At 54.8% G+C, this 23,052-nt stretch overlaps 1 protein-coding gene and 1 non-coding gene across 2 annotated transcripts in view; one reads left to right on the top strand and one right to left on the bottom strand.

The window, feature by feature from the left end:
- The window catches only part of Pgm1 (phosphoglucomutase 1), a 48,741-nt gene that overhangs the window by 23,714 nt on the left and 1,975 nt on the right, over positions 1–23,052 (bottom strand). Inside the window, exons 2-3 of the mRNA XM_004841523.4 lie at positions 1,239–1,401; positions 940–1,086 (exon numbers count right to left, since the gene is read on the bottom strand). Of these exons, the coding sequence (XP_004841580.2) occupies positions 940–1,086; positions 1,239–1,401 (310 nt within the window). The remainder of the gene's footprint in view (positions 1–939; positions 1,087–1,238; positions 1,402–23,052) is intronic.
- Positions 4,468–4,540, top strand: Trnap-agg (transfer RNA proline (anticodon AGG)). Its single transcript has one exon. It is a non-coding gene; the product is annotated as a tRNA-Pro (tRNA).

Raw genomic sequence — 23,052 nt, 5'->3', positions numbered from 1 at the left:
CTCAGTGGTTCTGTCACCTGCCTCGCAAGTGCAAGGACCTGAGTTTGATCCCCGGCACCAAAAAAACAAAACAAAAACAAAAACAAAATGTCCTTAATGAGCCACTTTTTGTATGTGCTGCTCACAGAATAAAACAAACCATAACAATTCAGCATTGCTATTGTCTTGTTATTTACTGGACTTTCAGGGGTTCCCACACTTCTAAGACAGGAAGAGCTTGCTGCAGTCTCCACTGGTGTTTCCGGAACCCTGGAGCCTTCTGGCTGCACTGAAGGAAGGAAGTGCCGGCCGCTCCGGGGGGACAGCGCTATCAGCTCACCCTGGGCACAAGCGAGGTTCAGTCCAGAGGAACGGGGCCCCAGGGCAAGGCCCAGACATGGCCCCAGCGTCCCTCCAACTCATTCACACACAGACCCTCAGTGCATCGGTACCAGCGCCAGGCGTCCAGCAGCAAACCCTCAGCTAAGAGGTCCAGCCAGGCCCGGACAAAGGTCTGACTGGCTGACCCAGTACCGGGCAGGGGGGACGGCCGAGCTGGAGCACCGTGCCTGAGTCTCAGTCCTGCTTGTTCGCCTCCCCCTTGCTGCCCGTGTGGCTGAGTCGGCTGCGCCCCCGCCCCAGCACTGTGTCACTGTGCACGGAACCGCAGCCACGGCCATGGGGTGACCTAAGCATCCATGCGGGTGGCCCGGCCTGGACTCTGCAGTCTGATGGGTGAGGCCCTTGGTTCCAGAGAGCAAAGGGAGCACTGGAAATGGGGCAGCATGCCGCCAGCCTATCAGGGGCAAGGAGGGCACGGGAACCCAGGCCTCAGGGCTCCCACGCCCCATTCCAGGCCTGCGGGTGGACTGGGACATGCGGAGCCCACTGTGGCAAGACCTCGGACAGAAAGTTCTTGAGCTGGAAATGGGTGCAGAGGAGGAGGAGGCGCAGCCGTGCCTGTGAAGGGCTTGAACTTGTTCTCCAGGTCGAACTGCTGCTTCCCCAGCACGCTCAGGTCCACCTTCAGGTCAGGGCAGATCACGTACTCCTCGATGGTCCTGCTGATCTGGAAGATCCTGTCTGTGATTGCCTCGGGAGCAGGACCTGGGGACCAGGCAGCAGAGAGTGGTCACTGCAGCTCCCATGGGACAGTGGAGAGCCCAGAGCCCAGCAAACGGAAGCCTTGGCCCCTTCCCACAGAGGATGAACCCCAGGCACTGGCTAATCCAGCTGGAAGTGAGCGAGCGCAACCTCACCTCCATTCGCAGTGTTGAACTTGATCCCGAAGTCACCGTTGGGCCCGCCTGGGTTGTGGCTGGCTGTCAGGATGATCCCACCGATGGCTTTGATTTTTCTGATGATGCAGGACACGGCTGGGGTGGAGAGGATCCCGTTCTGCCCAATTACCAGGCGCCCGATCTAGGAGGAGGGATCCGGGACACTCTCACACCTGGGAAGCCACCCAGACCTGAGCCCAGAGCCCAGAGCCACAGCACAGCACCAGCATGCGTGCTCCGTGGACATCGCCCCATGGACGTCTCCCCGTGGCCTGAGCCAGAATCGCATTGGAGCTGAGCCCGTCCTTCTGACCTCCGTGCAGCCCACCGTGGAGGGGAGGTGTGTGGCCTGGGCACTGCAGAGGGCTGGCAGGAAAACAGCAGCCTCCTAACGGGGCTTCTGCAGATCTGGTTCATAATTTGGATACAGTCAAAGACCGTGAGAAGACACACGTGTTTATTCAACCCAATGACCCCTTCAATCCATAAGGAGAGCGTTAGTTCAAGGGATTCTACCCAAAGAGAAGGCTTCTGCAAAGTCAAATTCTTAAAAAGGAAGAAGGGCAAACTTTATCTCAAGACCAGTCTAAAGCGCATCTTGCACGCGTCTCTCTCCAGCCAAGCCTGCACTTCCTGTGTCGTGGATTTCCTCCTCAGGTCAGGGATACCTGGTTACTTCCTGGGCCCAAGACAGCAACACAGGGGTGACACTGGGTCCCCAGGACGAGGCCACGGCTGGGGCTTTTCCTGCACTCCTAACCCAGTTTCCTACACCTCCCGCGGAAGGACTCAGCCTGCCTCTCACTCTCCCTTTGCTAAAATGACAATGATTTACATTTGCTTCAACGTGACCCAAGTTGGACAAGCTTTGCCCATTCCTCTGACATGTGGTAATGATGGGAACACGGGAATGCCATATTAAAAAGACATAGCTGGGCGTGGTGGCTCACACTTGTCACCCCAGCACTCAGAGGCTGAGGCAAGAGGATCGCCATGAGTTTGGGGCCAGCCTGGGCTACATGGTGAGCTCAAGGCCAGCCTGAACTACACAGCGAGACCCTGTCTCAAAAAACTAAAAAAATAAAAAGGCTGGTAAGATGGGGACTGTGTGTTTTCCCCCATCCCCTCCCGGGAGAAGAGTGGGCAGGAATATTTTTCAGACTTTCCATTTGTTGTTTCTGTTGGTCCCACCCAAGATAACTGTGGGTGATGGGGGGGCTTCTGATGGGGAAAATGCCAGTGAGACAGCCGGCTTCCTTGGGGAACTGTTTCCGGGGCTCTCAGCTTTGCCACCCCTTGCAGGTCCCGGAAAGCTCTGCAGCCTTAGAGTACAGCCCACACCGCCTGGAAATGGCTGGTTCATCCTCATCCACCCGCGCTGGGCTCTCGGCTGTATCTCTGAACAGCTCTGCTGCAGCTGCCCTGAGGGCCGTGCGTCCTGCCCCCAGGAGCAGGGACTGCAGGCTGGATCCCTGTGGACGAAAGGAGCCCCAGGCAATGCGGAAGCGATGCCCTCGGCTGTCCCTGAGCTGCCTGCACCCGGCCACTTTCAGTCCCTTTTCACCTCCACTCCTCCTGAGCCCATTACACAGCTGGAGACACTGAGGTCGAGGCTCGAGACCCTGACCCTCCTCATTCCTCGCCCACCTGACACCCACCCTAACACATGCTGACGGACGGGCTGGGGAGATGAAAAGGCCATGGTGTCAGGCATCGCCAGGGACAGCACTGCGACCTCCGCAGTCCACACTGCGGGGACAGGGCTGGGAGAACCGGAGGGCAGCCGGGGCTGGGCTGCACCATGCGCACACCCAGCCGCCACCATCTCCGTGGCTTCTGCACGGATGTGGGGTCCAGCTGAGACCACGCCCCGGGTCAGCTCTGACTCGGCCAGTCCTCCCAGCCAGGCCTGCAGGCACAGGGTCAGGGCTGGGGACCAAGCTGGGAGAGGAGGAGGGAACCGAGAGCAGGCAGGGTGCACACGGCGCGCCCCTCAGCCCAGGAAGGGCACGCTCAGCCGGAGCACTGTGCTCCCCACAGCCCTCCGTGACCCCCAGGGATGGCGCAGCGGCTCTGCCCTTTACCTGCTTCCCTCTGGCCTCCCGCCTCTCTCCCACCTGGACACACCCTGCTCCTTGAGGCCGAGCCACCCACCTGCTCAGCACGCTGGGCTCTTTCTGAGCACGACTGTCTGGCTTCCTCTTCTCACTCTCCCTGGGCCACCTGATCCAGAAACCCAGCGCCGAGGTCATCCCCCAAAAACCCAGAAGCAGGACCCAGCAGACACACGTACACCCCCATTCCAGGCAGTCTTGCTCACAATGATTCAAGGATGGAAACAACCCAAATGCCCTTCACCAGAGAACAGTTAAAACAAACACTGCAAGTGCACAAAAGGGATTATTACTTGGCCTTTAAAAAGGAGGAGATCAGATTGGAGGGTGTTACAGAGTGACCGAGTGGGAAAGTGAAGGAGGAGACATAAAGCAGATGAAAAAAAGACCCTGGTATGTGCTGTGACATGGGCAAAGGCAGAGAACACTGCACAGAGAGACAAGTGCTGTATGGTTCCACTTGCACGAAGCATCTAAAGTAGCTGAAAAGCAGAGCAATGTCAGGGAGGGGTGGCCAGGGCTCAGGGAGGGAGCAGTGGGGAGTTGCAGCTCCCCAGGGTGGAGTTTCAGCTTGGCAAAATGAGAGAGTCCTGCAGATCTGTTGCACAACTGTGTGAGTATGAGTAACACAACTGCACACTTCAAAACAGCTGAGATGTTTCTACTACAATTCATTGTTTTTAAAAACCAGTCACTGGGCTGGGGATTTAGCTCAGTGGTTCCGACGCCTGCCTCGTAAGCGCAAGGACCTGAGTTCGATCCCTGGTACAAACAAAACAAACCAAAACAGTCACTGTATTCAAAGTTGACATTGCTCTCTATGGACACAGGTATGACTGGAAGGAGGTGTATGGGATGAGTACTCCTTTCAGAACTCAGAAAGAAGGGAACTGAATCCTAATCCATTCTGATTTCATAGGATGAGCCTTGAAAACCTTATGCTAATGAAATAACAAAAAGGACAAATATTGGCCAGGCACCATGGTTAATTCCAGCTATTCAGGAGGCTGAAGCAGGAGGATCCCAAATCCGAGACCTGCTTGGACAACTTAGTGAGACCCTGTCTCAAAATAAAAAATAATAAGGGCTGAGGCTGTGGAGGTAGCTCAATGGTAGAGTGCTTGCCTAGGAAGCATGAGGCCCTGGGTTCAATCGCCAGTCCCACAAAAAAGGAAAAGTATTAGATGATTCTGCCAACATGAGGAACTTGGTGTAGGCAAATTCACAGAAAGGAGGAGGAGGTTCCGGGGAATGAAGGCAGGGGCACAGGAGTGAGGACCTAACAGGAAGCCCCTGTCCAGGGGGCCGACAAAGTCCGGCGGCAGAGGACAAGGTGAAGACAACACACCATCTCAGAGCTCAAGAGGGCCCTAGCTGGATCCCAGGCGAGGCCAGAATGCCAAGCCTGGTGCCGTGTGTGCCCCCTCCTGACCCAGCCCAGCCCAGCACCTCAGCTCCTTCCCTGCCCTCCCACAGCCCCCTTTCTGGGATGCAGAACCTGGAACCACCTGGGGCTGTGACTGCAGCCCATGCGCACAGCAGGTGCAGCGGGGAGCCCTGTGTCCAGCCGCCTCCTGTCGAGAACAGGCGTGGGTTCTCCTGTGCCCGTAAAGAGCTGAGCCCTTGCCTTTGCCCTTCAAGTCATGGTTCTGCTCTCGCCTCTAACTTTCCACTAAGTTCTGTGCTCTGGGGACAGAGTGTGACACCCATGCTGTGAGTGGCCCAATGTCTTACTTCATGCATTAAATTTCCTGTGGAACTTCTACGCTTCTGCAGAGCAGAAAGCACCTCCTTTTTCTCTGTGTGTCGCATTGTGGTTCAAGCAGGGGCCTCGGGCATGCTAGGCGGTGCTCTCCCACTGAGCCTCTCCCAGCCTCGATTATTAGTGTTTGTTTTAAGACAGCATCTCACTGAGTTACCCAGGCTGGTCTTGAACTTGTGATCCTTCTGACACTCCATCAAGTAGCTGGGGTCACAGCTAGAGAAACTTCTAATAAAGGCTAATTACAGTCCATACACCACAAGTGCTCCGGGCTGAAGTGCATTAGCGGAGGAAAATGAAATGGTCTCCATTTAGTTCATTAGCCTTGGAGGTCCTCCGTGAATTGGACATCAGCAAAGGAAGGGGCATTGACTTTTGCAAAATCATCCTCCCTTCAGAGTTCCCGCCTGCAGTCCTGACTACAACCAAGGCAGTGTTAAAATAACTAGAACGTAGGACACATCAGAAAAAGGAGAAAGCATCTCACAGGCTTCACCAGATTAAAGTGCTCCATCAGCCCGCTGAGCATTTTAAGGAACCTGCCTGGCCAGCACAACTGCTTTCAGTGCGATGCTATCTTTAATAAGGAATGTCCTTGAAAGGACGAAAATACCACTCGGGCAGCCAAAGCACTAACAAATAACGGTTCCGGTATTTAGTCAATTATTGTCACCTGGATGTATTATTCAGCATAGCTCCAGACAGCCGATGTGAGGAAGCCTGGGGGGCTGGCCTGAATTACACATTCCCAGCACCTCTTCGCATCCTTCAGCCCCGCACAGAAATGAAATGGAGCCAAATCCATCACAGCCGAGGGCACAGGGCACCGGATCCCTCGCACAGCCAGATATAGGCAGAGAAATAATGTCCCCTTCGTCCCTTTCCAAAAATTGAAAGCATCTTAATACCATTCCCTGTGCAACTCTCCTCAAAGAAGAAATTTAAGGCATGTCACACTTTATCTTAAAAATGTGTGTGCTTCATAATAATTTCATATTTGAGTGCTTTATCAGCAACTTCTACATGGAAGGCATTCAGATTCTGAAACTGGGTATCAAGGAAACCTCACCTAAAACCGACAGAAGCTACAAACACTTGTACTTTGGGTTCATGGGTTGGTTTGTTTTTTCTTTTTAATTGGGTTTTTGCAAACACCCATCCCCGGCACGGCAATAAAACAGACTGAAAACAAACACCCAGCACAGTTGGCTGCAGGGCTGACTTTCATGTTCTCAAAGCCAGCATCTTCCGGAAGAGTCAGGACAGACTGGGAAACGCACGGGCAGACAGGGGCTGGGCAGACAGGGCCTGTGCACCCCGCGTTCCCGCTCCCTGCTCCACCGCACGTCCCGGACACAGGCCCGCGGCAGCAGCGCCCAGGAGGGGCCGCCCGCGCCTTCCAGCACCAGTGCGGCAGCCTGAGCCGCCAGCCCACAGCGCGGCCCCGGTTTGTGGTTTGTCTCCCGGCGAGCGCACCCTGCGTTCACCGAAGCCGGACGCCGGCGGAAGGGAGACCAGGCTGAGGCCGGGGCGGCTTTCAAGGAGCCTCAAGTGCAGGGCCGGCAGCGACGACACCAATTCCTGTGTCTCTGCCTGCATCGGAGGGGTTTTCACCTCCCACAAGGGACCGCAGAGCGGCGAAAGGACCATCCAGCAGAACGCATTTATTCACTACTTAACAGAACAGTATTCGGTTCCGGAAAAAGAGGCCGGCAAACACCCCTGAAAACCAAGCGTGGTGAAAAGCAGGTGAGGCGCTGCTGCCTGCAATCCCAGCTCCGTGAGGCAGATCACGAGTTTGAGCCCAGCACCGGCAGCCCGTTGACTTAGCAGGGCCCTGGCTCAAAGGGAAATGTGAGAACTGGCTGGGGATTGGTCGGTGCTAAGGCCCTGGGTTCAAACGCCACCACTATGAAAACAAACCAAAAGACCCGAATAGCTAACATATGTGACTTGCTATGCACTGGAAGCTTATGTAATAAATATGCCTTGGACAGCCAATAGTTGGTCATTCTCTCAAATGAATGCTGCAGTGGGGATGAAATGCACCGAATCCTTGAAAACTATGAGCAGAAAAGGGGAAACACACTTTTCTGAGTGCATAAGGTTGGACCGAGTTTTTAGGAAAATAAGATGAACACAACATTAATTTAAAATTTTTTCTCAGTTTTAAATAGACTTGACTTTTAAGAAGGCATTTTCAGTGAGGCAGTTTGCCTTTTGCATTTGAAGAACCCCAAATATCTGATGCTATCTTAGCTGAATAAATTCAATATCCAATCCCGTCTGGTCGCTGGGATCTTCTTCACCCTCTCGTCCGGGTACGCCTGCACCCTCTGTCACTGCTCGGCACAGCTGCCAGTTAAGGAGCAGCTCTGAAGCTCTGAGTGTTCGAAACACGCTTTAAAAGTGACCAGGGCCGGTCACGCTCGGGTGGGGGTCAAGGTTCCAGGGAAAAGTGACTCGACCCTTACCTGAAGAGCCTGGCCTGGGCTCAGGGACACCCCCGCCCCAGGCGAGCTCACCCTGTGTTCTGGAGTCTGCCCTGCCAGGCCCGGACAGGCCTCGGGAGCTGATAGACAGGGGACCCCGCCCAGGTGCCAGGGAACCCTGGGGACAGGACCGTTCCTATAGGAGAACCCCAAAATGCAAATAAACAGCAAAATAAAAGACAGCCTAGGAGACAGGGGGACAGATATTTGCAGAAGGGAAAGGGACCAAGAGGGACACGAGGGAGCTCAGGCACGGACCCCCCACCCACGTGCGCCTCACCCAGCCAACCTGTCACCCCAGTTCTACGGAAAGGTCACCCCCACAGCGCACATGAGAGAAGGGCGGTTTTATAAGGGGACATTCAGAAACATAGGACCCTCTAGAGCAAAGTTCAGAGATGACCCCGTGTGTCCAGAGCACACGGACTGTAGTCAGTCAAACTGGAGGCACAGGCCGACTCCCTCATCTGAAACACTTGGGGCCAGAAGTGTTTTTGGATTTCAGACTGCCGGATCCTGGAATTCTGTACACAATGAGCCGTCCTGGGGACGGACCCCAAGTCTAGATAAAATGCACTGCACTGACACCGCATTGCACCTTTCAGCATAGCTGGCGGTAACCTCACGTGATGTTTTCAGTGTGTCTGTATTTTTTTTTTTTTTGGTGCTAGGGATCGAACTTGGGACCTTGCGCTTTCAAAGCAGATGGCAGAACCACTGAGCTAAATCCCGGACCCAATGTGTCTGTATTTTGACTGTGACCCGTGACATAAGGTCAGGTGTGGATTCTCCACGTGTGGGATGATGTTTGTGCTCAAGACGTTTTACACTTTGGAGCATTCTGGATCTTTGGATTGGGGATACCCAGCCTGTGTTGATATTTCTGGAGCAAGCTGAGGGGAAATCAAGGTGCATTTGGTATTTTAAGCACACTTAAGAAATTTGAGATGTTCACTTATCTAACAACCAGGCATGTGGTTGCAGTTTATAATGCGGCTGAGTAATTTGTTCAGAATTGAGATTTTTAAGCTCAAGGGGGTAAAAGGATTTTAGCAAAACTGTAAGTACGAGCAGAAGATTCAAGGAAGCTCGGGAGGTGCTGTAAGTGGAAGTCACTCGATGCAGTCAGCGGTATCCGGAGGAATGGCGCTCCTGTCAGGCTGACAGGCTGGACAGGGCACCACCAGCCACTGTGGGGTGACCTCGCACGGTCACTCAACCTCTCTGTGCTTCTGTTTTCTTGAGTATGAAAAGGAGGCTGCAGCAGCTCCCTTGGTCCTTGCTGCTGTAGTCGGATTGGCTCCTGGGGAGCAGCTGCTGCATCCTGCCTGTAAGATGGCATCATAGAACACACACACACACTGTCACACAACTTAGAGCACCTCAGTTACTGATGACCCTAACACAGCGTAAGTACTGCATAGACAGACAGTGTTACCGAGGTGGCTCAGGGTGGAATCACAGGAAAACAGTGCATACGTTCAGTACAGACATAATCTTCTCGAGTATTTTCAACCTGAGGTTGGTTGATTCTGCCCATGCAAGATCTGTAGATAAGCCGGGCGTGGTGGTGCACGCCTGTAATGCCAGCACACAGCAGGCTGAGGCAGGAGTATCTCTAGTTTGAGGCCAGCGTGGGCTGCACTGTGAGATCCTGCCTCAAAACTAACAACAGAACAAGCCAGAAGCCGCAGATATAGAGCTACAGGCAGGGCTGCCTCAGCACATCCTACGCAACCCCTGCCACCAGCATCGTCAGCTTATGCAAGAACAACCTGAACACTTCGCATTTTGCTTGTTAGGAAAGAATTTTTTAAAAAACATTTGATTTATCAATTTGAAACATTCAGAGGGCGCCCGCCTGTCCTAGCCCTGGTCCTCCTGCTGCCCACTGGAGTCTGAGTCTGGCAGGTGACTCGCTGCCACCCTCATTCCTCAGTGTCCCCCCAAGTGGGCAAACGAGCAGAGGGGCAGAGAAGCCCCCTCCTCCTCTGGGAGACCTTCCGTGTGGAAGGGGAGTCGGGTGGGTCCAGAAATCACAGCAATGTCCTTCAGAAGCCAGGCGCGGAAGCCTCGGTCCCACCTCCGGCCTAGGGACAGGCAGAGCTCAGCAACCCCTTTCTGAGGTGACCCGGGCCCGCGAAGCCCGTCTCGTCGGAAATGACGATCTGCTACGTGACCAATAAAAGCAGCAATGTACGTGATTCATCAAAATCTTCCTGTGACTCTTTCACTTCCTCTTTGGAGGATTCTGAAGGACACTGTCGTTCAAACGCCTTAGGGACGTTCATGTGGCGAGCACGGAAGAATCCCCACATCCTGCGCTCGCGGGCGCTGAGCACTAAGATGCCAAGTCCAAGGCTTCTCCCACAAAGAAAGGACCAGCGCTGACGGAGAAGGGAATCTGACCACTACATACGTGTATCTGACGTCATCCGTACCCACAGATACGTAAAATTATCTGAATTGATTAGTTTTTGGTACCGCGGATCAAACTTGGGTCCTTGCGCTTGCAAGGCAGGCGGCAGAACCACTGAGCTAAATCCCGGCCCCCAGAACTGATTTTTTTAATAAAAGGGAGAAGGTCCAGATAAAGACCGGCTTCACTGTCAAATCATTCGTGGTGGCTCGTGGCCCTCTCGTGGCAGGAAGTGGAATGGCAGGCAGGGTCCCGGGGCGGGCGGACAGGACCGGGGTGCCCTTCCCCCGGCTGCAGAGGGAACCGCGCCCCTTGTGTTTTCTGGCAGGCAGTGGCTGCCCTCCACCACGTCCTTAAAACGTGGCAGGGCCAGGGATTTAGCTCAGTGGTTCTGCAGCCTGCCTGGCAAACGCAAGGACCCGAGTTCGATCCCCGGTACCAAAAAAACCACAAAAACACAAAAACGTGGCAGGGATCCTGGGCTTTCAAGAAGAGAGGAAAGGTGCCGGTCTCTTCAGTTCTCAGCTGGCCAGTCCGGGGACATGCGGCTGCGGAGGAAGCCACAGGCGGTGGCCACACCGAGGGCCACTTCTGCCCCAGCCTCTGGGACCTGAGCTGCTGTCGCGCAGGGACGGTGACTGCCCTGGCGGTTCCGTGGGCGATCTCGGAAGGGCTCTGAGCTTTAGCTCACGGATCTGCACAGCAACTGGAGACAGCGGCTCTGGCCCGGCCCGGCCCGGCCTCACACGGCTGGTAAATCCTGGACGTGGGGTTTGAGCCCCAACCCCAGCCACCGCGCTGAGCTCCCCTCGTTGTGAAAAGCAACGGTGCAATACTCACTCTGCAAACACCTCGGTCTCGTTTCCTGTGATTTCAGTTACCCACGGTCAATTGTGGCCCAAAAAGTACTAAGTGGAAAACTACAGAAAAAAGGATCCATAGTTTTTTCTTAAAAAGGTAAACCAGGGGCCGGGGATTTAGCTCAGTGGTTCTGCCGCCTGCCTCGCAAGCAGAAGGACCCAAGTTCGATCCCCGGTACCAAAAAAATACAAATAAAAATTAAAATTAAAAAATAAAAAAGGAAAAGCAGGTAGGGGTGGGAAGTCCCAGCAGGCAGCCCCCGGAAGTTGCCCTGGGACACAAGCGACTGCAAAGCTGGGGGACAGGAAGAAGTGGGGCCTGACATGAGATCTGGGAGCCTCCGGGCTGGGGCTCCAAGGACTCCTTCTAAAACGTCTGCCCCAGGGAACCCAGCATGGCAAAAGCGAGGTTTGAATGCCACCCTGACGCGCTTTAGTGCCTCGGTGACTGTGAGCACTCTTGAGGTCGCTTTCCCACCTGCAAAGCGGGGGCACAGAGCTCGGGAGGCAGAGCTGGGTGGGACCCCGGGACCTTCACAGACGGAACGGAGTCAGGAGGCCCCGCCAAGCCTGGCAGCCCTGACCTACAGCTGTGGTCTCTAAGGAGAGGGGGATTTGAGCGGGGACACACAGGGAGGCAGAGGCAGAAACGGAAGTCGTGTGCCACCACGGAGGGCCTGGCAGGGCAGGGCCCGTCCTCCCCTGGAGCCCCGGAAGCAGCATGGCCAGAGGGAGAGGGGAGAGCAGTGGGGTGAGCCCAGGAGGGCGGTTCTGTCGCAGCCCTGGGACATGAACACAACAGGACCTTGGCACTGAAAATAAAGGCAAGTCCGCCGTGCGGCCAGCCGAGCCCTCCGCAGCGACACCTAGGTGACCCTGAGCCCTGAGCCCTGAGCCCAGCCCAGGAGGCTTTTCTGTGCCCACAGCGCCTGGTCCTATCGAGGAAACCCCAGGGTGGGCTCGGCACACAGACAACTCCCCTGCAGGGTGGGGACCAAGCCTGGGGACCCCTGGCCTGGGGCTGGGCAAGCAGCAGGTGGGCACAAATGTGGGGTGACTGGAGCATGGGATGAGCCATCCATGTCCCCCATGCCAGGGTCACAGGACACAAGGAAGCGGTCTCCCCTCCTGCGCTCAGCCTCAGCCAGGCGTCAGTGATTTCCCGAGCACAGGGATCCACAGAGCCCACTCCGGGGTTCTATGCGTTCCGTGTGCAGTTGCAGTGAGAGGGAAGGAGCGTGCACAGGGCCCAAAGCTCAGCGTCTAAAACAACACAGATGCACTCAAGGCCTCCCTCCCTTCCTCCCTCCCTTCTTCCTCCCTCCCTTCCTCCCTCCCTTCTTCCTCCCTCCCTTCCTTCCTTCCTTTCTCCCTATGTAATTTAACCAAGTGCTGCTCACAGTATCCATTCTACCAGTCGTACTGAGCTCAGTCAGCCCGAGTACAAGTCTGGCTCTGACGGGGACCTCAGGTTCCAGCGGAAGCCTCTGAAGCCGTTAGCCACACAAAGCTTCCCTCGCTCCTGTCCCTATTCTCAGGTATTTGGTCACCGACACCCTCCTCTCGGAGGTGAAAGGGTGGCCGCTCCTACCACCAAGGCTATATTCTCCCAGATCTCGTCCTTGTGACCTTGCAGTCTTTAACTAAGTTAAGGACACTGAGATGAGGTGGTCCCTGAATCCGAGGGTGAGTGTTCTTATAAGAAACAGAAGGCCATGAGGTTCACAAGGAGAGACATGAGCCAAAGCCCACTGGAGCCGCCACAGCCAGAAAGCAGCAAGGAAGGACACACCCGCGAACATGGGTGCGAACACCTCAGTGCGGACTCCCGGTCCCCAGAAACTGAGAAGGGAATCTGCTGTCCCAGGCCTGGGCTGGAGGGGCCTGCGGCAGGCACGGGAAAGTGAGGCCCTGGCACGTGCTCCCGGCCCTGGTGCCCAGGGCCGCGCTGCCTCCTCTGTGGCCTCCCAAGGCAAGGGCTTTGTCCCGCTCACCTCCGGCCCCCGGCCGCTTCCCACAGTGCCCGGTGCGGAGCGCGGCTGGGATCCACAGACAGACCCACGAGTCCCCGCAGCTCTGTCTCATGAATGAAGTGGCGATCAGACCTTGTTACGGCATTTCAGGTGAGGCACGACTACAAAATAATGGGGCTGGTTTCCCTAGGTGACCCATACAACTTCAGGTGGAGAGATGCTTCCCAAAATGCTCTGGGCGAGGGACACATCGCCGGGTGAGCGTCCAGTCCTTGGGGTGATTCGGGGTCTGGGACTAACCAGATGTGCGTGCAGATGTGTCGGTAGAGAAAGCAACCTGCCTGTTACACCCGGGAGCGAAGAGCTCTTCTCTGAGAAATCCTTCCCTTCTCTTGTGAAACCCCTCTTCTCTTCTCTCTGTCCTGGTCTGCTCTGGATAGGGAGGCTGATGACATTTCCTGCACACCACTGCTGCCACCCTGTCCCTGCCACACGCGTGCACACACGTGCACACGCCCGCGCCCAGCTGGCCCCAGGCTCACACAATCCTGTCTCGGTCCTTGAGTGCTGGCTCTTGTAAGGCCTGCGGGGGACGTCTGTTCTTCACTTGTCCCCCTTCAGCAGGAGGCGCTGTGACCATGAGGACGTCTTCCACTCTGTCTCCAAAGCGCGGGGGGCACTCATGGAAGAGCGGCACTGCTGTCCTCTGGTCAGGAATGTCCTGCCCCAGGAGCCCGTGATGAAGGCATGGTCCCCAGGGTGGAGCTACAGGGAACCTGGGAGAGCAGGAGCGGTGGGAGGGCCCTTCGCTCACCAGCACTGTGGCCTCAGAGAGGATGAGGCTGGGCGGCTCTTCTCTTTGCTCCCTGTCATGGGTGGGCTCTAGAAGGTTCCCTCGAGGCCTGTGTTCAGAGGGGCTTCTGGAAGATGACTGGGCGAGTCCACCAGCAACTCACAGCTGCCGTGTGGCTGGGAGAGAGCCCACTGGGAGAGCGGGTGGAGGGGCCTGACCTGGAAGGCTGGTTCTCCCGCCCCGCCTCCACCTGTCCCCCTCTGCTTCCTGGCCCCCATGGGGTGAGCAGCTGGCCTCTGCCAGGTCCCTCCACCACGCCGACCCTGCCTGGAGCCACAGACCATGGACTGAAACTGTGAGCCCACGTAAACCTCTCCTCCTTTAAGTTCCGGGTGCCAGGTATTGTGTCTCTGCGAGGGAAAAGTGACCAGGACATTCCCTCACTTGGGACACAAGTGGCTTTGCCTGGCCCGTGTCCCCGCCATGATGTGCCACCCTGCCACAGGCCCAAGAGCAGTGGGTCTGCATGATCATGCAGTGGAACCCCAAACACCGTGAGCCAAACCCACCATTTCATTGGCTGTGGCATCTCAGGACATTGTTAGTGATGAGAAGCAGACAAATCCACACTCATCTCACTGCTCTGGACAAACACTCTTTGCCTCTGTTTCCCATGCTCCTGGGCTTGTAAAGTAACTTTCCCAACACAAGCTGGGCATGCGGCCCATGAAAAACCCACCCATGTGAATTATCAGAGACCTAGGTAGAGTAATGTTTGCTTAAAGCAGGAGTCAGGGAGGCCAGAGGCTGACTGCTAATGCATGGGGCTTCAGAGGGCCATGGACTACGAAGTCTAAAATCAGATGGTGGTGACAATCACTCAACTCTGAATATTGCCCCGACAACATCCTGCTCTGCCCCCCACCAAAAATAATACTGAACTGTACACTAAGTGGGTGAGTTTTGTGGGATGTGAATTCTACCTCAACAAAGCAGTTAATATTAAGTCTCCCACGGGAACGTTTAGCCTTGGCTCCTTTCCCAAGGGGGTGGCTGGGATAACTGACAGCCGCAGTCTCTCCGAAAACTCATGAGCTACGTACAGCTCAGTTCTCTTCTTTCTGTAATTCCGCCACTTGGAAATGACTGAGGGATTTCACCCAGTTTGGAGGAAATTCTTAGTGATATTCTGAACTGAGTTGTTCTTCAAATCAGCTTCCCCTTCATTTAGCTTGACGAGCAACCAGAGCTTAGCACGATGCACAACACCCGAGTCACGTGGGTATTTCCCAGCTTCCCTTGCTGCTGGAGGTGGCCCTGGTGAAGTTCTGGTCAGTGGGACACGAGTGACCGTGATATGTGTGGACTCTGAGAAACAGCATCTTCCCTCCTGCTCTCTCCCCTTCCTGTTGGTAGGTGGAGGTGTGGTGGTGATCTGCCACCTCGGGCCACACAGATAAGGGCAACACCAGAGGGAGGGCAGGCAAGCAAAAGAAAGGACGCACAGGTCTCTCTCCGCAGGGGAGCCACACGCCAGCCCTGGACTGTCCACACCCAGCCTATGACAAAACAGTTTCACTACTAGGAACTTTGTGTTAAGTACCACACCTTGGAACTGTCAGAGCAGCCAAATCTACATCTGAGCTCCTAGGAAGAGCCAGAAATGTAAACCGAACCTCATCTAGGTGGCATCACTCTAGTGTTTATGTCATGGCAAAGTCGCCACTTCTGACAGCTCGGAAGGAAGGCAGATGGCCGGGCCACCAAACCCGGAGCTCGAGGCCAGCGGTGGCACCATTCAGAGCATGCGTGTTGCTGCACTGTCCCGCACAGGACAGGGAGCCCGGGCTGATGACTGAGCGAAGTCTTCTTTGACCCTGGCCTGGGATTAGTGGCACTGCAGCTGTTATCACAGCTGTCTGCACCCCAAGAGACAGCAGCCACACATAAGCACATAGACTTTGGGGAAGACCTGGAAGTCACGCAGCACCAGATCCGGTGGGTGTCATGGCTGGTCTAGATGCCCCCAAAGCCTCATGCGGTCATAGGTGGGGCCTTTCCAGAGGCGGCTGGAGCTAAAGAATGAGATTGAGGGTGTGTGGTAGTTACTAGGTTAGCTTGGTTTGGCACAGTTCTGAGTAGGATTAAGGGAGGCCCTCCCTGGGTGTGGGTGCTGCCCCCCTTAAGGGCAGGCAGCCTGGATAAGATATAAGGGATGGAAGGAGGCTTGTTGCTTCTTGCTGCTTCACTACTTTGCTGCCTGCCATGGACTGTTTCTCCTCTGCGATGCCCTCTGCCAGGCTGCCCTGCCTTGAAGCCAGCCGATTATGGACTGCAACCTCTACACACTGTGAGCCAAATAAACTTTTCCCCTTTACCTTGGATGTCAGGTATTTTGTCTCACCAACAGGAAAAAATAACTAAAACAGTGGATGAGGACACAGCATTGTATTTTTATGAGCCAGCCTTTCCATGGGATGGCACCTGGCACCAGCAGTCACTGTATTTCTGATCACATCCATAAAGACACTCTGGAAAGAGGATTCCAGAAGTGCTGCAGAAAGTGGCAAGAACAATGGGTGTTTGAAGTGAAGGGAAGTAATTTGAGGGGGATTCCTGGCAATGTGAATTTTACTGCAAAAATTTTTAAATTCCAACAGTCATGTGTATTTGGAAGCCCTAGGGCTTCCGTGGTTACACAGTGAGGAGGGAGGGGTGGATCATGTGCCTTTAAACAGATTGGACGCTGGGCCCCGAGGAGCCACAGGCAAAGGAGATGGGACCAGGAGGTTAGTGCCTCCCCCATCTCATGGATGGGAAGAACAGTGGGTGTGGTCTCCCTTGGCCAAAGGGAATGATGGGCAGGGAGTGTGAATTTTCCTGCCCTCTCTTAAAGCAACAGAGCCACCCGTTTTTAGCTGGCCACATGTCTTCCAATAGAAACTACATCTTCCAACCCTTCTTGCAGACAAGTGTGGCCTGTGTGACAGGTCTCAGCGGATCACCAGTAGGGGAGGGGAGCAATTTCCAGACCGCAAGGGGCAAAAGCTCTTTCCCGGGGTGATTGTGACTTGTGTGCTCCGTGGCCCGTGTGCAGGCTTGGTCACACCCATCAGTGGCTGGGAGGTGGCAGAGCCCTGAAGAGGCCCAGTGGAAGTTTTCAGGTGGTGGGCACTGGCCTTCCTCGACCTCTTTCACACTTGGGTCTCCTCTGCTGCACACTCCCACCATGAGCTACTGACCCCTGTAACAAAGCTATGGGGTGATTGCCCACCAAGCAAAGCAGCACAAACCTTTCCTCTTTTTAAGTTGATTTGCCCCAGGCATTTGCTTCAATGGTGGAAAGCTGCTAACACACCCATCCTTCCCAGCCCACCATCTGAAACACCAAGTGGGGCAAGGAGCCATCGTGACCAGCGGGTGAGCTCCGCCCTGTCAGGATGGCAAAGCCACAGGCAGGAGGCTGGGCCCCCACACTGCAGACCCCTCACCCCAGCCGGCCTGCACACCCAACCACTATGGTGTTTCTTTGGTCTTGGTTTTGAGTCTCTGCTGCAACAGCTCAAGCCACACAACTGCACAAAGTACCGGGCTTGAAACACAGGTTCTGAGGTGTTCGCCAGGTTCACGTAGGGAGGCACCTATGTGAGTGCCACCTTCCAGAGCTGCCGGAACTGGGCTACAAAGGGAGAACCACACTCGCCGGGGAAACTTAACACTGATTTCAGTGGAGTCCGCCGTGCAGTCGTAGCCTGCGAGCATTTCTCCCATACAGATCTAACTATAGGTAACCTCCACGGTCATGCAGGGTGGCTCACCTCCACGGTGACACTGTGTTCGAGTCTAAGGATGACTTGGCCTCTCCTAAGTGCCACGGTCCACTGTGACTCCGGCACCACCCCATGGGGACGTGTGATTCCATCTGCACCGTGTGGCCGCGTACTGACTGCTCTCATTGACCAGGGAGGCCGGCTGGTTCTGGGATTGTGGTCCACAGGCCAAGTTTTCCTTTTTATGGGGCATCGAAGGAAGAAACTGGGCGTCCCTGATGTGGACCCTGCCTCTTTTACACTGTGACTCCAGAGCTGGATTCAATGCGATCCAGTAGGGAAAAGGTGTCTTCAACGCAAACAGCAAGGCCTGCACACTTCCCTGCTGGGAAAGCCCACGTCTGCTCAGACAGGGCCTGGGCTGGCTGCACTCTCCACCGCACCCGAGAGGCTGCACCCAGCCCCTCTGCTGCAGCCTCTCAAGGTCCTGGGACAGCCAGCTGGGAGTCTCCTTTCTGACTTAGCGACCTGGGGCACCTGAAAGGCTTGCTGTGGAGAGGGGGGAATCTGAGCAGGAGGGCGTCCTGTGAGACATAAGCCACGGAGAGCGTGCTTTTAGTGCACTCACTTCCTCAGAGTATGAAACGAGGCTGGGTGGGCAGGGGACCTCCGACCTTCCTCTCCCACACACGCTGCCTCTGCTCCCGCCTAGAGCCTGCTCCTTCTTGTGTCTCCTGCAGGGCTGGGCTTAGTGGACACCTCCTGCTCCCTTGCTCAGCCTGCCTCATCCTCCCACAGCAGCACCAACTGGGCCCCACTGGGTCCCCAGCCCAGACCTTCCAGCCTTCAGCTGCAGGCAGGCGCAGCTGGCCGGCCTTGTCCTCTGGCCTCCCCGGGGGCAGCAGAGTTCCACCAAGAACTCGCTTTAAGCCCCATATGCTAGCTGGGCCCCAAGATGGCTCCTATCGGGTGCTGGCCAAACCCACTGGCCTCACACGACCAAGTGGCCATTTCCATCCACTCTGTGCAGTGCAGGCTGGGAGAATGCCTGAGTACACAGAGGGGTCGGGTCCGTGGTCAGAGGGACCTCTGCTCCTTAACCCGTAACTCCACCACCTGTGACCTGGGAGGAAGAGGACAAGGCCACTCGTGCTGAATCAATCGGCTCGAAGCGGCAAACACAAGTCCAGGCGTAGTTGCCAAAGTAAGCTGTGGTGGCTCAGCTCTACAGGCCAGCAGGGCTCAGCCTCCCGCTGCCACCACAGCAGTCTCAAAGGAGGAAACCGAACTTAGACCTGGGAGGTTCTTGTACGGGTCATTCGAGTCCACACGGGTGCAGTGTTTCCCAAAACTGCTCCATTTGGGGTCTTCTTGCAAACTGCAAACCCCAGCCTCATCTGAACATGAGAAGCTCAGACAGTCCCAGTTAACTTGGCCAACCTGGTCTCCTAAACATATAAGATATTGTAACAACCCCTAGATTGACCTGCTTGGAGATATTTATGGAAAAGATCAACTGGATGAAATATCAGAAGACCAAAGGCCCAGTTCCAATGCCACCACTGGTTGGAGAAGTTGACTGCCTGTCATCTATTGAATTTCATCTCTTCAGACACACACTCGGGAGCTGAGTGTTGTGTTCCATTAATATAAGGAAACACTTGAAGCTGGATACAGTATGAAGAAAAGAGGTTCATTCAGCTCATAGTTTGAAGCCTTAAGGTCCAAGCTTAAGGCTCCTTAGCTGCGTTCCCTCACAGCAGACCACATCATGCTGGGAATGTGTGGAAGAGCAAAGACCGTTGGCGACACAGGAAGCCCACCAGGTCCAGCCTCCTAATGTCCCCACACCAGGAACCAAGCTTCTAGCCCACGGGACATGCATAAGCTGGATAACACGCATAGCACTCAAGCAGAGGAAAATGAAAGAAAATGTTTCCGTTTGAAAGCCAGGACTCACAGCCAAGCGGGTGGTCTTTCTCCCGTGACTGAGCAACCAGCAGCACCCCTGTTACGCCTATGTCACAGCCCAGGGCAAGGCACAGTCTTCTCATTTCAGGGTCCCGCAGGGCTGCTCCTTTGTGGTTTCCCCTTGGTGCCGGGAGAGAACGTTTTCTAATGTCCCTGCCTGCCCTCCCTCCGGAGCCCAGATCAGGACTGGCTTTCCTCTCAGCAGCCCCGCTGCACAGGAGCACGCAGCTGTGAACACGGCTTCAGCGTCAGAGCCGGAACAGGCGCGTAGACACAGTGGATCCACACACTCACCTGCTCCAGTCCCTCGCAGGGCCAGCTGGCCACGGCCAGGGGCAGAGTGCTCACCTGGCATCTGTGAGGCCTGGGCTTGACCCCCAACCCCCAAAACTCCCCTCAAAACCTTCCACTGTCTGAAGGGGCCTAGAATACAGTACTGAGGCATCAAAATTATTTCAAGCTGAAGCTTGAGAGCAGGCTCTGCCCAGCCCCTCATCTGTCGTAGCAGCACAACGTCCCCTGAGAGCTCAACAGCCACCAGTGCCCTCTGGGGGTCTCATGACCCAGGGGCGGCTCTTGGCCCGTACCTAAGCAGTCACTGTCTCGGAACTGCCGCCCCAGCTGCCTCCTGGCCTGAGTGCCCACTGGCTGTTCCTAAAGTCCTGTTTTCCACCGAGCACTCTTCTTGCCTCCCAGCGCCATTACCTTAATCTTAGTTAGTTACACAGTGATTTCATCTAATCTAAAATACAACAATCTTCCGCACTGGGTAATATATATTACATAACCTTAAAATTATACAATAGGTGAGATTATATACTAAAAGGTTACATAATTATATTATATATAATTATACAATGTGCAGACTATCATATAAGAATCTTAAAATGATGATGCTTATTACGATGACTAAGCCTACACTGCAAAGCCCTCGAGTCATTTCTCCGTGAGCCTCCACAGCGGCCTACGCTGCTAATCTGTCTTCTATCGTTTAATTTGAGACCCACAAGTAGACCCATCAGAGCAGGTGAGAAAGGCTTTCTCTAAGTCCTGATCAGTGCTGATCATGCCTTTTAACATCCTGACACAAATCTACAGGAAAGTGAACTTGTGTTACACTATCTGCTAAGCTTCATGGTACCCTGGGGCCCTTCATGCAATGAAGTTACACCACCTGTTTACCTGGAGCCCCACGGTACCCTGTTACATGGTGAGCTGTGTTCCCTCCCTCCCATTCCCCAGGTCTCTCCTTCCCCTGCTTTGCTCTTGCAAGCTTTCCCAACAACTGCACAGAAAAGAGCAGCCCACCTAACATGTTCACACTTTTGATTTTTCTTCCAAGCATCTGTTGTCACCTGACAGTTGCATTTACCACCTGTCTCCCTCAGCTTCAGCCCCTGAGCACCACGAGCAGACCCTGTCCATTCTCTGCTGAGCCCCTAGCACCGAGAACATCACATCGTAGGAACCCAGTAGGGATGCACCAGGCTCTCCTCCCTATCAGTCCTCTTTACCAAAAAGAAGATTTAGTTTGAACAGGGAGAATGCTTTTAAGTCTTTAGTGCATTTGTGAGTCCAAGGCCAGCCTGGGCTACAGAGTTAGAGCCTGTCTCAAAATAAATTTTAAAAGGACAGTTCCTCCACTGTGAGGCAGGGGTCTCAAAGCCCCCTGGGGTGGTCTGAGAATGTTTTCAGGCCCTGTGTCTGAGGCCCACTCTGGTGAAGCACCCACTTTGAGGGGGTCACTGGTCAGCACAGGGCTCTTAAGCCAGGATGCTTCAGCCACGCTCCCCACTTCCTAAGGGGTCTGGTAGAATTCAAAGGATCCTGGGATGTGAACAACAGAACGTCTTCCTTTTCCCCAACCTCTACTGGAATTTATCATTTCCAGGCAGCGAAGTACGGCACTGTTGCTACTCCTACCTAGAACTTGTTCATCAGCAGAAATGGACGGACGTCTCAGGGTGGGCACCTCTCCCACCTGCGTCGCGGTGCTGAAGTCGGGGGCACCTGACCCCCATAGCATCTGTCATTTCATACAGCAAGAAAAAGGACACACATGTCTTGCTCCGTCACAACTTGGGTTTTGTAATACTTTAATAATTGTATTTCTACACAATCTATTTCATCGTACTCTTCTGTATTTTATTTTATTCACTTAAGAGTACTCCAAAGGGATCCACAGGTTCACAAAGTCTAGTTGAAGAGCACAGGTTGGGAATTTAGCTCAGTGGTGCCCGCCTGCCTCGAAAGCACAAGGTCCTGAGTTTGATCCCAGCACCAAAAAAAAAATAAAGAACCTTTGGGAACTGATGACACCTCTGCTGCTCTGCGGGCATCTACTTTACCTTGATCAGGAGAGGGATAAACGGTCCTTCAAACATCCGCACGCTCACTACATCAGACTCTGAGCTCCCGGCTCCCTGCCAGTCATGGGGCTCACAGAGCCCCACTGGCCCCCGGCCCTGTGAAGCAAGAAGTCTGCTCCTCGCCCTCCCACTTTCCAGTAGCTCAGGCCAACAAGTTCCTTCCCCCTGCAATCCAGTACATTCTGTGGCATGCACCCAACGAGTTCTGACCGCCGGGGGACCCTGCATTGGCCACTGAGGGTGCCTGGGAGGGGAGACAGTGCTGATGTCTATCAGGCTAAAGGTCCATCTTGCCCGACCAGCTCTCTCCTCACTCCTCTGTCACCGCAACAGCTTCCAGGGATGGGGGTGGGTGCTTTTCAGTGTTTCCAAGCCCCCCTAGCAGACTCTCTGGCCCAGCCCATACTGTCATGTCATCCCAACCCTCAGGGATGAAGGAAAACAGAGCAGAAGTTAAACAACTGGCCGGAGAGAAGAGCCTGACCCATTTGCAGTGGGGACTCCCGCTGGTCCCGAGACGCGGTTCTACACCTTCCCTCTGTGAGCCCCAAACTCACTTGCCCCCCACAGACAGACAGATGGATGGAAGGATGGACGGACGGCCCTCTCTGGGCCTCCCCACCTGGTCACACCAGCACAGGCCGGGCCATCAGCTATCCTTTTACCTGCCCTCTCGGCCACCTTTCCTGATGCAGGAATACTTTGCATCCCAGGCACAGGCTCAGACACAAAGCAAGCACACGATGAGTGTTTGGCGAGACTGCACTCATGGGCCGTCAACTCCATAGTGGTGCCCAGTTAGATCCTGGACTACAAGGTGACTCAGCTTCCAAACCCGTGGATTCAACCAACCACAGGCTGAAAACATCCAGAAAAAGTAACAAGAGTAACAAGAACAATAAAGAATAATTCAAATAACATCTAAGGAGCACTTGCGGAGCATTTATACTGTATGGCGAATCATGAGACACACAGCATGTCCTGGAGGGTGTGTGGTTACGTGTAAACACGACCAGTGGCTCAGGAGGGGCTCGAGCATTCAAGGAATTTGGTGTCTGCAGGGGTCCTGGCACGGGCCCCCATCCTGCAGGGTATCAGGGACAAGGCCCAGCAGCTCAGTCCCGGGTGGAGCCTGAGATGTGGACAGACAATGTCACCTGTCCACCATAACCATGGAAAGCACTCAGGCAGAGGAGCGAAAGGGGGGTGTCGGGAATGTGCCACCTCGAGAGATCACACCGAAGAGAAGGAGCAGCTAATTCCAACCCCA

Source organism: Heterocephalus glaber, unplaced genomic scaffold (assembly GCF_053883595.1).
Source record: "Heterocephalus glaber isolate CG9 unplaced genomic scaffold, H.glaber_assembly_v1.0 deba00001442, whole genome shotgun sequence".
In the NCBI taxonomy this organism is placed as follows: Eukaryota; Metazoa; Chordata; class Mammalia; order Rodentia; family Bathyergidae; genus Heterocephalus; species Heterocephalus glaber.
The sequence above is the reverse complement of the archived record's forward strand: the minus strand, read 5'-3'. Positions and strand labels throughout refer to the sequence as shown.